Source organism: Pseudomyrmex gracilis, unplaced genomic scaffold, assembly GCF_002006095.1.
Source record: "Pseudomyrmex gracilis isolate BER0280 unplaced genomic scaffold, ASM200609v1 scaffold_28, whole genome shotgun sequence".
In the NCBI taxonomy this organism is placed as follows: Eukaryota; Metazoa; Arthropoda; class Insecta; order Hymenoptera; family Formicidae; genus Pseudomyrmex; species Pseudomyrmex gracilis.
The window spans coordinates 410,856-424,749 of NW_018020612.1; the positions used below are offsets into that span (position 1 = coordinate 410,856).

The 13,894-nt window shown below is 37.7% G+C and overlaps 4 protein-coding genes across 6 annotated transcripts; 2 read left to right on the forward strand and 2 right to left on the reverse strand.

The window, feature by feature from the left end:
• Positions 1 to 237: 237 nt before the first annotated feature.
• On the reverse strand, positions 238 to 2,513 carry LOC109852357 (protein FMC1 homolog). Of its 3 annotated transcripts, none has more exons than XM_020423446.1 (4): positions 2,423 to 2,513; positions 2,019 to 2,205; positions 929 to 1,676; positions 634 to 746 (listed from the first exon to the last, which is right to left on the reverse strand). In XM_020423446.1, the coding sequence occupies exons 2-4, from the start codon at positions 2,159 to 2,161 to the stop codon at positions 723 to 725; spliced, it is 915 nt and encodes a 304-aa protein (XP_020279035.1). In that variant the 5' UTR covers positions 2,162 to 2,205; positions 2,423 to 2,513; the 3' UTR covers positions 634 to 722. The 3 variants fall into 3 exon arrangements, with proteins under 3 accessions (XP_020279038.1, XP_020279035.1, XP_020279036.1); XM_020423447.1 differs by lacking the exon at positions 2,423 to 2,513 and having other exon boundaries at positions 929 to 1,143; positions 1,369 to 1,676; positions 2,019 to 2,181; XM_020423449.1 differs by lacking the exons at positions 2,019 to 2,205; positions 2,423 to 2,513 and having other exon boundaries at positions 238 to 746; positions 929 to 1,018.
• Positions 2,184 to 4,807, forward strand: LOC109852359 (cytochrome c oxidase assembly factor 7 homolog). The gene is made up of 3 exons (XM_020423451.1): positions 2,184 to 2,399; positions 2,460 to 2,594; positions 4,035 to 4,807. The coding sequence occupies exons 1-3, from the start codon at positions 2,300 to 2,302 to the stop codon at positions 4,502 to 4,504; spliced, it is 705 nt and encodes a 234-aa protein (XP_020279040.1). The 5' UTR covers positions 2,184 to 2,299; the 3' UTR covers positions 4,505 to 4,807.
• Positions 4,808 to 4,908: 101 nt separating this feature from the next.
• Positions 4,909 to 7,548, forward strand: LOC109852358 (GILT-like protein 1). The gene is made up of 5 exons (XM_020423450.1): positions 4,909 to 5,035; positions 5,303 to 5,470; positions 6,091 to 6,288; positions 6,907 to 7,062; positions 7,285 to 7,548. Exons 1-5 carry the CDS (start codon positions 4,934 to 4,936, stop codon positions 7,387 to 7,389), a joined length of 729 nt encoding a protein of 242 aa, XP_020279039.1. The 5' UTR covers positions 4,909 to 4,933; the 3' UTR covers positions 7,390 to 7,548.
• Positions 7,549 to 7,654: 106 nt separating this feature from the next.
• LOC109852351 lies at positions 7,655 to 12,420 on the reverse strand. The gene is made up of 6 exons (XM_020423438.1): positions 12,173 to 12,420; positions 10,581 to 11,559; positions 9,625 to 9,965; positions 9,264 to 9,425; positions 8,746 to 9,148; positions 7,655 to 7,892 (listed from the first exon to the last, which is right to left on the reverse strand). Exons 2-6 carry the CDS (start codon positions 11,506 to 11,508, stop codon positions 7,780 to 7,782), a joined length of 1,947 nt encoding a protein of 648 aa, XP_020279027.1. The 5' UTR covers positions 11,509 to 11,559; positions 12,173 to 12,420; the 3' UTR covers positions 7,655 to 7,779.
• Between the last annotated feature and the right edge of the window lie 1,474 nt (positions 12,421 to 13,894).

Here is a 13,894-nt window from a genome sequence, read left to right on the forward strand (position 1 = left end):
ACATCTCTTCACTCAGCTTTTCTTGAAATAATGGCATTTATTAGATGAGTTAAACTTTTTTTTTACTGCCATTCTATTACTGTATTTTAGCTTCTTTCCTTCTTTAAGATTAAATTACTATCAATAATTGCTTGATAGAATTCATTAAGTCAACTACTCGGTAGATAAACTGGCAGATTTTTTGAGCGGGATAATAGCACGATAGGAGTAAGTGAGCTAAGAGTTGCTGTTCTTGAGAACAAAAAAAAAAAAAAAAAAATGTTGGCCCTTTTGAATTTTTCTTTTTATAAAAGAAAAAAAATGTGTTGTATTCGTATACGCAATGTCACGCAAATCATATCAGAGTGAAGAGAAACGGTTGAATCAAGGGAATAACTTCATCTCGAAGAGGTAACTCTGGGGACTGTTGTAGTAATAAATTGTTTTATTTTGGATCATGAGGTAGTTTAAATCCCACAAGATCAGCAGTTTCTTTTATGCTACGTTCACCTTTTCCGGCATATTGTTTATGAATTTCTTTGCACATCTGTTGAGATTTCAAGTAGCAAAGATATATTTCAGCTAAATTCTTTAGTTCTTCTCTCGCTTTGCACAAAACTTGAGACGTTTCTTTATGGGCATGCGCTTGTCTCATAATATACCGTAACATTACATTCTCTTTTGTACTCTTATTCTGTGAGATTCGGCGAAGTTGTTTCACAAGTGAACGGACAATTTTAATATTATTGTTCATTTTTAATAGCGTTCTGAAATCAAACGTCCACAAAAGCATTAAAACAATGTTTTATAATTAAAACATCAATTGATTAAAGTGATTATAAATTCAAGATCAAGTGATTAAAGTATTGAAAAGAAAATAATTACATCAAGTTTCAGTTTTTTTAGAAGAACTTTGTTTATTAAGTTTTTAGTTTTTTTTAGAACTTACTTTCTTTTTCTTTGTTTTCTTTTTTTTTAATTTTTCTTCTTGAATACAGTCACTACAGTCAGGACACAGGTTTTCATATGTTTTTAAATACTGCGGCTCTTCTCTATTTTTCCAGAAATCTATTGGAACTCTACGCAATTTTTTTTTGGTAAAGAAATGAACACTCTGACTACTGAATGCAGAGTCGTATTCAAACAAGTTTTTTAACTTAATTTCTGTAACATAAGGTGCAATGTCGTGTAGATAACGTATTTCCGGTAGGAATTTTCTTAATCTAGGTGTTTCTCTGTAATCGCATACAATGTCTCCGAAACTGTTAGATAATAGAATACAATGTTTTAATTGATTGCCCCAGTTTGTGTATAGAAAATTATTGGTGAGATGATGTGAGCAGTGAGGCATATACATAAGAGTGGTCTTATGTTTCAGAACACGCTTGCCTTCCTCGTTTCTGTTTATAATTTGTAGACCGAAGTATTGAAGAATTTTTTTCTCCTCGGAGCTAAACACTGGATCGTACACATACACAGGAGTGTCGTCGTAATATTTCCGCAGACACAGCAACAATCCCAATTGATATCTTGCCTGTTTATTTTCCGATAAATTTCCTAATCCATAACAGATAATCTCAGATATACCGTTATAATGTAGGTTGGTTAAACAGTCATCTAGAACTTCAATAACATGGTTTGTGTATTTCGCGTCGCTCATACTTGGCATTATTACCTTGTGTATCTTCTTTATGATGCTAAAAATCACCGTCAAACGTGTTGCGATTAGCGTTAAGATAAATTTGGGTTTAGGTTAGGTTAGGTTAGGTTAGATTCACTTAGCTTGCCAAAAGCAATTTGTACAAATCCATCGTTATCGAACAACCATATCCAATACGCACTTGACGTTTTGGAAAATTTTTTAATGAAATGTAAGAAAGGTAAATTACATTTCAGTAATACATGTTACGCGACATGTCGCTCGTGTTGCGTCAGCGTGCTCGCCCAGCGCGTTTTCACGTGGTCGTATCAGTCGTATCAAAACCATCGTTCGATAACGATGGATTTGTACAAAACGATCTCAGACAACAACAGCTTACCGATTATATAACTCGTAGTCGAACTTTTGAGAATTTTCCTCAGTATCTTTCCTCAGTTCTGTGGCAAATTGTGGTTTACATAAACTTTTTCCCGATTTTCGTCGACGATGAGTTACTAATATAAACTCGCTCGATTCCTTCATAATTTTCTACGATGCTTTTATTTATTCACTCTCTATACTGCCATCTGTTGCAAAGTTCAAACTCAGTGTGTTAAAAGTTGTATTTACAGTGTGGAATAGCTTTTTGAGAAAATCTAAAAAAAAATCACTAACAATAAGATGGCGTACGATTTGAAGAATGAAGAGGATGTAAAAGAATATCTGAAGAACTTGCACATAGAATATAAATTCGGTTGCTACAGTGAGAAAAAACCGGAAGGTAAGTGAAAAAACAAGATTTACCTGTCTATAACCTCAAGATTAAACGACCGATTCGCAGTGTGTCATCTACTCGGCGATTTTCACGAAGCTGTGAAAGGAGAAATGGAAAATGCCGCTGCGACTTACAAGGCAAATTGTGACGATTACAATTATGGGAAAAGCTGTGCAAAGTACGGCGACTTTAAAGCAATCGGTGAGTCGACGCACGACAGATAGCGCGCTAATGCTTTTTGTACATTGGTATAAATGGGAGAAATGGGAGAAATAAACAATTATCCAATAGGAGCTCCGCTTTTTCGAACATCACGTTATAAGGGAGGCTTGACCAACTTGACGTCCTATAAGGTGCACGTAGAAAACACAATTACGCCCAAATTTCTTCTCCTCTAGACAAATTTTCGATAACGTTATTTAAAAGATAAAGTACATATTTTTTATATTTTTATCCAGAAGATAGCTATTGGGAGGTAAGAAGAAATCTGGCTTTACACAATAAAATTGAGTTTTCTGAACATTTAATATTTGGTTCATTGTTTATTGCGTTCAATATGCAAAAGAGATGTTGGGATACCCAATGCAGGATGTATACAAGCAGTAGAGGGAGAACTTCACAAAGCAGGGGATTGTCTAGCAACTGATACGACCACGTGAACACGCGCTGGGCGAGCACGCAACACGAGTGACATGTCGCGTAACATGTGTATTACTGAAATGTAATTTACCTTTCTTACATTTCATTAAAAAATTTTCCAAAACGTCAAGTGCGTATTGGATATGATTGTTCTGGAAGTTTATAAACAGGTTATAGAGTCATGCGACGTCGCGTCAGCGTGCTCGCACAGCATGTCGTCACGTGGCGTCGGTTGCTAGGCAATTCTTTATTTTCTTTCGTGAAGTTCTCTCTCTACTAGATTGCGTTCGGAAACACCACTCGTGTGCGCTTTAATCTTTATTGCTCATTAGATTTAAAACAAAGATAGATTGACGCTCGTGTGCACATGAGTGGTGTTTCCGAACGCAACCCTACTTGTGTGCATCCTGCGTGTATTCCAACACTGTGCAAAAGCCAGAAATTTTTCGAAAAAATGAAACTTAAACGTTAAAAAAAATCACAGGCTGGCATTTGCTCGAATGTAAGCTAGGTTTCAAAAAAATATCGACATATGATTGGTCGAGTTCTTTAATGCTTAAAAACTCGTTTTGTGCAAACAGTATTATTAACTTATTCCAGAATCGATAAAGTTCAATTATGGGACTTCAATGCTTTTGTTTATATGCATCTGGCAATCTCATAATTGTCTTACTCATAATTGAAAGTTTTGTTTACTCCCGACTTTACAGATACCCGCAACAGTTGGTATGCAAACTTGACGGTAGATGTCACGAGATGCGGCGCGAACTTTGAAATATAACATTTCGATTGGGCTTAAGCTCAGTTAGGATTAGGTTTTATTGAAAACTAATCATAAAAAACTATTGGATAAATATCTCTTTTCATTTCTTATTTGTTTAGCATATTCTCTCTTTAAAATGTATAAGTAAAGTGTACATACATATATTTATTTTTTTACATTCAATATTTCATTCTAATTCCTTTATTTTTATCATTTCTCTTTTTCGTGTTTTTTAAAAGGTAAAGGCTGCAAGGTGGACATGCCAACGGCGTACAAATACATGTCCAAAGGTTGTGAGTTAAATGACGAGAATGGCTGTTTGCACGCCGGTGTTTTGGGAACATCGAAACGCGATCTCGGAGAAAAAGATAGGATTACTCAGGTACAAAAAAGTGTCAGTCAGTTGAAGAAGGCTTGTGACATGTTCAACTCGGACAAAGCATGTTTCTATTTGTCGAGTATCTACCTGAGTGGTCTCGAGGATATTATCGATAAAAATTACAAAGAAGCATATAAATTGTCGTTGAAGAGTTGCGAGTTTGGCAATCCGTACGCTTGCGCGAATCTGTCGCAGATGCACACGCGAGGAGAAGGCGCGCAAAAGAATTCCGAGCTCGCTAAGACTTTCAAGAAACGCGCCGTCGAACTATACGAAGAAATGAAACAGTTGCAACCCGAAGTGAAGTTCCATCAAGGTATAAATCCTTAGTGCTCGCAGATCGCGTACTTCACATCAAATCGATCAAAGAGTTTTTTTTTTTCATGTACATTTAAATCAACGATTAAAAAAAAGAAATGAACTTTTTGATCAATCTAGTCTCTCGTGTGCCGAATAATTAGAAATATTATTGTTTATAAAAACAATATTGTTGCAAACATCATATTGTTCACAAATTTCTGACTGCTATTGCTGCGATTCTAAATATCCGAACACACAAATTGTTAATAAATTTAAAATATATGTAAACTAAAAAATATATATACACGATACGCGTGTAATCAATCCTTGATCAATATCATGTGGTCTGCGGTTATTCGATTATTTCATTTCACTCTCGCAATTCCCCACCGCTCGTTGCCACTTTTCGTATCTTTCCCACTCTCTTGTACTTGCCGATGATGCCGCAGCAGGTTTGAAATGTGCCTTCACCAGTTCACGTTCAACGTTACGACCATGCGTCACTGTCTGTTCAATTTCGCTTTCCTGGCTATTGCCGTCTTCGTTTATCATGGCTTTCCGGTAAGCGTAACTCTCTTAATATTCTTAGGAATTATCACTTTCTTAAATATATATATATATATTTTTAATATTCTTATTTTGTAACATTTTGCTATCAATAAAGATCGGTGCGCGCTACTATTTTTGCACAGGACTTCATTTGAAAATATATTTTCACAGTTTAAACGTGATATTTTTTTTACGTTTCTTTAACTCGATTAAAATTTTAGATAACGTAAACTTCTAATTAACCACGTGTAGTGAATTTATATACAAAATTTGTTTAAGATTAAGGCACAGTCCGCCATATCGGATGCGAGTCCCATAAAGGTGGACGTTTATTACGAATCCTTATGTAGTGACAGCATGCGATTCATCGTAAACCAACTCGTACCATCATATCGAGAATTAAAGAATCATATCAATGTCACTATGATTCCTTACGGTAAAGCTACGGTATGTAATTTTTCACACATATTTATATTCTTATCAAGAATGATAAAACACAACATGCGCGATACATGAGACGATAGTGAAGCGACAATATATCTGAAGTGGGTGGACACGAGTTTCTGTAATCCTGTTTACCAGAGTCCGTCTATGTTTGTCGTTCGTCTGTATTTTATCGTGATTAAAACCATCTGTTCTTCAACCTTCGTTTTTATTTATTTACGCTTTGGAAAAAATGTTTTGATTAAAAAAAAAAAGAAACAGAAATTCTCTCTTTAGACGGTTGATCAATACAAAGTGCTAAAATATATACTTTTAAATAAAATTATAATTCGTTTTCTTTTGTGTATTTTTTTTTTTTACTTTCACATTACTTTCACACGTATTGTTTGATGGCGCAAATGTCAAGAAACGTTTATAAACGCGTATTTGTTTTCAAGCGTTTTAAGAAAGACACAATATTTATAGGTATAAGACTGAATCGGTGCATAAAAGATTAATCACTCTCGAGTCTGAGTGCCCTTGAAAATGCGCGACCTTGTCGTGCTCTTCTGTCTCTTGTGTACGTTTGCTGCAATCACAAGTAGCACGCTGAATATGTTAATTCAAATCGATGACATGTCTAGCATATACGTGAAAGCGAAACCGGTCCGTGGCAGTTCACGTGTCAACACGGACCCGCCGAGTGCCGCGGAAACAAGGCCCAGGCGTGTGCGATTCACGCCATAGAATCCTTCGAGGCTGTCCAGAACCATCAGCACCTGACGATCAGGCTGGTCGGTTGTGCAATGTCCGCTAGTAATCCGTCGACCGCTGTTCCGAAGGTAATTATTATAAAATTTTCTAGCGGCAACACACACAGTTAATTAAAGGTATAGGCCGCGAGACTATACTTTTATAATACGTTTTTATCGAAATAACACTCGTTAGACTTGCACCAATGAGGGTCAACAAACTGACATTTAACTCTAATGACGCCGACCTTTCGACATACTTTCTCGTTGAATCACGCGACATGTAATGTATACAATACAGAATGTACTTTCCATGTGTGTACAAAGTACTCTTACTTATACGGATTTTATACAGTCATTATTATTATATTCACAGTATATTGGCTCAATAATATTATATATACAGTATATGTACAATATATTGACAATATAATATTGACTGTACAAGGCTACTGTTTATCAGTTTCAAATATTTTTTATAGTATGATTATTTCAAAGTCTGATAACACACGTAGCATGCGTATCAATGTTTCATGTTTGTCGACATGTGCATGATTCCGAACGTGTTTCGCTTTTTTGCGTACTTAATGAATTGCAAAATATTTGGCGCACAATGTTTCGGTGACGAATACAATTTTTGCGGAAGAACAGCTATAAAAACCAACAAAGAATGAAAAAAAAAAAAATTTTGATGTATGAAATTTTTAGTGTTCTCAAGACATCGGTTTGAGCGAAGAAACACGAAAAGCAATTACTGATTGCACCGCGAGTTCGCTCGGAGACGATTTGCTCGCAGCAAACGGCGACAAAACGAACGCCCTCGAGCCATCACTTACATTCGTACCGACGATAGTACTGAAAGGGGTAAGTATACAATATTTTGTTGTGTATATACCAACAATATAACATATAACTATATCTTATTACATTATTAATAAAAATTTCTACTTTTTTTTATTCGTTATATACAGAAATTAAAATTAAAACTTAAGCTCTATGATTTACAATCAAAATCTATGTATAAAATAAAAGCCGTCACAGACATTGTCCATATACGAATATACGAAATTTTCTTTTCTCGTACAGGAGTATTCGCGGGAGAATCAAAATGAGGCATTGAACAACTTCTCTAGATTGATTTGTCGACATTTGACAACAGAGAAAAAACCAAGTCTCTGTGACACAGCGTGAATGCAGAAGAATTAAAGGAAAAAAATAATAATAAAGCGACCGATCGACGCGTTAGAGGTGCGGGGATAAATAATCGTTCGGTCGAGATTATATAATTGTTTGCTTATAATATCTATACAATAAGTGCCTATGTACAAAAATATATATGATTTATCTCAAGCACAACGAGCTAATAAGTATAAAAGTGATCATAAAAATAGCAAAACACGTTTCTTTGGGAAGGCAGCACGATACGTCGACAATAAAACGAAGATCGCGCGACGATAGAACAAATGCGTCAGTGAATAATAGTCGTATCGAACGTTTTCTTTTTAATTATTCACTCATGCATTTATCTTGTTTTATCTTTACACACACGGGAATAGTAATGGATTTCCTCACTGACGGAAATTATCCATCGATGAAAATAGCATCGTCCAGAGCGCTAAGCTCGTGAAGTTGTCGCTCTACATCGACGTCGATTTCGTCGTGGAAATTCGGCATGTCGTCTTTTGCGCAATAAACTGAAACAAACGATGTTTCGAATCATTTTCTCTTTTTTGTTTTTTCTTCTTTTTTTTTTTTGCATCCAATTCCGTACGCACGTTTTTATCCGCTTTCACGAAATTATGCGATGGTTCTTTTGGAAATAGTAGGTACGCGCGGATGCGCGGCACGTGGCAACGCGTCATCTGTTTTGTCACGCGTACGCGTTCGTTGTACGCACGTATGTCGCGCGCGTACGCTCCAAAAAAGTGCGGGTATAAAGAATATTATTTTAAGACTCTGTATGGGGTAAAGACATAAAAGCGCGCGCGGCAAACCTCCTCTGAGATTAACTATAGACGACCGAGCGCTGGCACTGTCATCGACATTTTGTATAGTAGCGTTCAAGCGCCGCGACCAGAAAAAGTCAGCACGCGCCCGCGAAATATACGCATACGCGCGATATGATGGCTGATAATCTCAGTAAAATGGTTTTTGGTTTCTAAATATAGAATCTCTCGAACATTGCTAAGTAATTTATTTCAATACATAATATACATGTATGTTAAATTATTTAGCAAATTATTTTCAATCCAGAGAAACTGCGATAGAATTTGTTCAAAAAATCATGTTTTTACTATTTGATATTGACAAAGGTCATTCTATATCTTTAGAGGCGTGTGTGTATATAAAAAATGTAAAAGCAAGCAAGTTTAAACTAAAGAGCAAGTTCAAATGTCTCTTATCGCATTTCGGCCAGAGTTTCTGTATCGAAAATAGAGAGAATGAACATTGCTCATGATATAGTCATTTTAAGAATGAAAACCGATTTGGCAAAGTAACGTTTCATGTTGTTCGTTGAAAATGAAATTGATCGAATGCATCTCTTACCTGTACTTTCGCCTAGCGCGTTGTTGATGTCGTTGATAAGAAGATGGCGAACCGATTCGAGCGGTACATACTCCTGTTGGCTGCTGTCGAAATTCACAGAAATTCTATTTTGTTCGTACGTATTATTTAACAACGTATCTTTCTCCTTGATACAGGATTTAGATAGTTTATACGGATGACTCGGTCCCGTTTTGAAGGAGCACGCGTTTTGACTCTGCTGATGAGAAACCGTCGAATTTAACCCGTGCCTTGTTGCTGTGATGGTCGTCGACACCTTGTCCGATGACGACAATAAATTGGACAGTGTATTAGAATTCTCTGTGTGATTCTTCAAGTGCTTTCTTAGACTCGAAGGATCCGTATAACGTTTGCCACAGCCGCTTACTTGGCAAGCATACGGTTTCTAAAGAGAAAGAACATTAAGAATGAATTTTCTTATTATTTTTTCCTATATATACAAAATTAATTTTTTAAGAAAACAAATAGTACAGAGAAAATATATAATAAAAACATCGTACTCTATCGTAATGAGTTCGTTGGTGCTTGGCTCGATCGCTACTGTTGCTAAATGCCTTTGAGCAACCATTGTGTTGACACACATACGGTCTTTCGCCAGTGTGCGATCTTTGATGAATTTTTAAATTCTCCAAACGGCTAAAAGCTTTTTTACAACCCGCAAACTGCGAAAGAAGAAGTCACATATTGTCGACAACAGAAAAGTCATATATAAATCAAAAGACAGAGAAAGAGAAAGAAAGAGAGATATATATATCAACAAAATAAAAGAAATATCCTCTATCCACCATGCATTACGCAAAGTACTTTGTTGCGTCGCGAAAATCGAGTTGAATAGAAATAAAACAAAATACATGATTGTACCGGACACTTATTCGGCTTCTCTTGTGTGTGAACTCTCATATGAATGAGCAATTTGTATCTCGCGTTGAACGGTCGTGCGCGCGAGCAACCTTGCCAGAGACAGGCGAACTCATCCTCGCGACTCGCCGACGTTGTCGCGCTGAGGATGCTCTCGTCTCCCTTGTCGCGGTCGCGCTGCATGGTCCGCCTGCCGTGGCCGTGCGCGTTTGTCGAAAATGACTCCACGTGCCGCCTCTCAATATGCCGCACCAGACCTTCCTGCTCCGCGAAAACGCACCCGCAGTCGATCCAATGGCACTGATAAGTCGAGACAAAATTATCGTCCGCTGATTTCGCGCAATCTGCAATGTGATATGGAAGCATAAATACACGCAACTGGAGCAAAAATTGCGCGTATGTGTCAGTGATGATTGCCACGTGCAACCATTGCTACATCGACGCAATTATGTAGAATTTTTTAACACCGTTCTGTGCCGGGCTCGAACGTATTAACATATAAACGCGTTTAACGTGTATCATCAGTGGTACACGTGGCGCGGAAATCTGGGAAAAAAATGAATTAAATCTAAGTAGATCTAATTTAAATCTAACGAGATCTCATTAGATAAAATCTATTCTAATAACATAGTAGATCTGAGTAGATCTAATGATAAAGTGTAAAATTTAGATCTATTTATATCTACTTCAGATCTAAATAGATCTAAGTGGATCTACTTAGATCTATTTTTTCAATTTTTTTAATCTAATGAGTTAGATTTAAATTAAATTTAATCTATTTTTTTTCCCGGGAAGAGTGTTGATGACACTGTAAATAACGAAAATATGTTTTTGTATATATTTGTTTTTTTGTGCGGAAAAGAGAAATAATCGTTTCTTATTACTGTGAAAAGAAAAATATAAATAAATCTTTGTAAAATAAACGCAGAAGATTACGCAAGATGATACTGCGCACTTACCGTGAGATTTGTTGCTATTATTTTCGCTTTCTTTCGAATCGACAACTCGTCGATTGCCGAGCAACAGACCCTCGTTACGCGGTAATATCACTTGATTGCCGAAACTCTCCGTCGTGCCGACGACCTCGTCGGCAAAATTAATCGTCGATAGCGCGGACGGTTGTTGATGTTGCGAGGAAACCAAATGTCCGACGGCATAATACGGCGGATTGAAGTCCTGAAATGGCTCTTGCTGATCGTTTCCCGCAAGGCAGACCGCCATCGAAGGCGATGACGATAAGTCCACAGTGTTCAACAACGACGTTGGATCGCCTCTGATCAAACTCAGATCAAACTCATTAGCAGCGTTAGACGTTTGTACGAAGGATGAATCATTATTCTGAGCAACGTCATTCTGTATGCTCATCAGCAACGACACCATGTCCTGACAGTCCTGATAATCTTGATAACTCTGTGACTCCGATCCATATTCCGAATAAATCGTATTGCAGAACGTGCGTGAAAAAGAGAACGCTGAGTTTACCGAAGGTAATTTCTCGTAATCTACTTTGTCTTCACTGTGATCTGTCGTTATCACGGTATTGTTCCATGTCGGTGTGGTTACTTCGCTACAAGTACTGCCCGGTGATCCACCACCGGCGGAAGAACTCTCGGAAGGATACTGAAAAATAACAGGCACCTGGTCCCAGTCGAGATAGTCCCGCGAATCCGCAACAGAATCCAACGGGGACAGAAGAGCGCCGTTGTCCGCCTGCAAGGTCGTCCAGCAGTGCGGCTGATCGCCGACGCTTATGCCAGTCACCGCCATGGACACCAGATCGACGAGAGAACCGTCGTCGACGAAACTATCCTGATCCAGGCCGGGTAACACGGGACACCGCGCGTCATCTTCTTCACTTCTCTCCCCATGATAATCCTCGAGGTACATCTCTTCTTCTTTGCACGAGCACGTCGGTTCGGGCTCGACGTGGTCGACAGCCTGCCGTCAATCATAGCGATATGTACGTTACAGTTGCGGCTGGTTTGTTGCGATTAAATTGCGAAATAAACGGATTTTTTAGCGTCACGCGCGCTCATGATCGCGCGAATTGAGAAAGCCAGAGCTATAAAACACGCGCGTTTCCAGCTTTCGATTATTCTACTCTGTGTGCTCTTTACTCGACTATCGAAGCACTCGCTACGTAAAACGCGAGATAACGGAACCCAGCAAAGCCTACGGGGGAGACATCGACGAATGACGATAATTGTGACGCGAGAAAATTATCGTCTCGACACACATACATGCGTTTTCATAGATACTTATCAAAATGATAACCGATCAAAACATCTTACTTCAAAACCTGGCGTGATTACCAGAGGAAAATATGCGATCAAATACAGAGTGTACATAACAATGATGAAATCATTCAGTTTTCTTTCGTCAAGGAAAAAAACATTACTTTTTGAACTTTTCAACGTGCATACGTAGCCTTTTGAGAATCTCGCGTTCAATATACGACAGGAAAACTTCTGTGACTGAATTCTTTTTCCTCCGATAATCGAAGATAGTTTAAGATAGTTTAAGATTGGAGAATGTCAAAAAAGCGGCTTACTTTGTTATCAGTGTATCAACATGTATACGCCAATCGCGGGTCGCCTATCACATCGGTCTTTTCCACTCGAGAGCTCTATCTCTCTTTCTCTTTCTCTCTATCGGAGAGACACGCGCGCGATAGCAATCGTAAGAAGCAAACGACAAATAGACAACAACACGGCTTCTCTCTGGAGCGATAAGAAAAAAGCAACGGGTCGGGGCACTTGCACTACACACACATCCGTGACGCGTCTTGTGAAAGACGTTTGAGGACTATTAGCTGCGCTAGTCAACAATGTTATGGTTTCTGCCATGAAGAGTCAAGTCGAGAGGACCAAAGATGCTCCTATCCCCTCCTCCAACGAGGAACGCGCAGCCCTTTGGAATCATTCCTTGAAACCGGAGGGCAGAATATTATAAGCCGAGTGGTGGAGGGAATAAGAAAACACGAGAGGAAACATAGCGCCGCCCATTCGCGTGGCTGAAAGTTTCCCTCCGTGAAATGCACTTGCCGCCACGATACCGGAGGTCCCCGCGGTTTACGATTCTTTGGACGTTCGGGGGTTACGGGACCAAACATCTGCCGAAGTATACGTTTATAATACATGCACTTGCTGCATCGTCGTTCGGCATCTTTTCTTCTAATATCAAATGATCTTGAAGTACTCGTGTTTCTAAACTGTCACGCTATCCAAAAGGACCATTTTCTACTTTATTCTTCATGATAGGAAATTTTGCAGACAAATCTCGTAGCTTCTCACATTACGTCAACCTAATAAAATATAAATATCTTAATAAAGATATTGTGTTATAAAAAGCGCATTTTAACAGATTTTATTAAACACGCATATATAATTTCAAATTAAATATTTATATAAAAATCTATTCTTATAAACGTTTCTTTATTTTGCGTAACAAAAACTGTCTCAGCACCAGCCCAAAAAGAGACTTTATCTTTAATAACTAAAGTATTATAAATAAAATGTGGAGGAAAATCCTCGGATCCGTCGGAGGTCGGTTGATGAAAAATCTTAATCGGTGAAGAAAAAAGGCTATACTGACTAACTAAAATATTATTAATGTTATGTTAATATGTGATTATTATTGTACTGAAATTTATTAGAACATATTTTAATATAATTTTTTTTCCAAGACAACTTAAATCATACAAGCAAAAGAGACGAAAGATATAACGAAAGAAAAAAGAAAAAAGAAAAGAAAACGAAAGAGAAAGAGGGAGAAAGCTCGAGACGATCTTTCGTCGCGTCTTAAGAATCGGGTGCATGATAAAAAAATGTAAAACCAGCTGCCGCACACGCGTCGCTTATTAACAACAGCTTCTATACGCGCACCACATGACAGGATAGGTCGTTTACTCCTTGCGCCCTTCTATTACAGGCTCGTTGCACGAATTTTCTCACCTCAATCTGCCGACTCGTTTACGTAGTTTGTTGTTTCTCATTTCAACAAACTATTTGTATTGTAGACAACTAGTACTACTAGCACACTAAAAGTGCATATCAGTTTTACGAGATAAAAGCCACTTAAAAAATCTAACAAATATAATCTTCTGAAAACATGCTTGAAATTTGTACTTTGTTTTATGAGACGCGCACGAATATTTCACAATTTAATTTATCTTTAAATAATTCCATAGATGTTACATATCTCTATTACTCATACGCTTTTTTTTCGTTTCCGTTACTTAATATCTCTAAACTGAGAAGTGTCATATTTACAT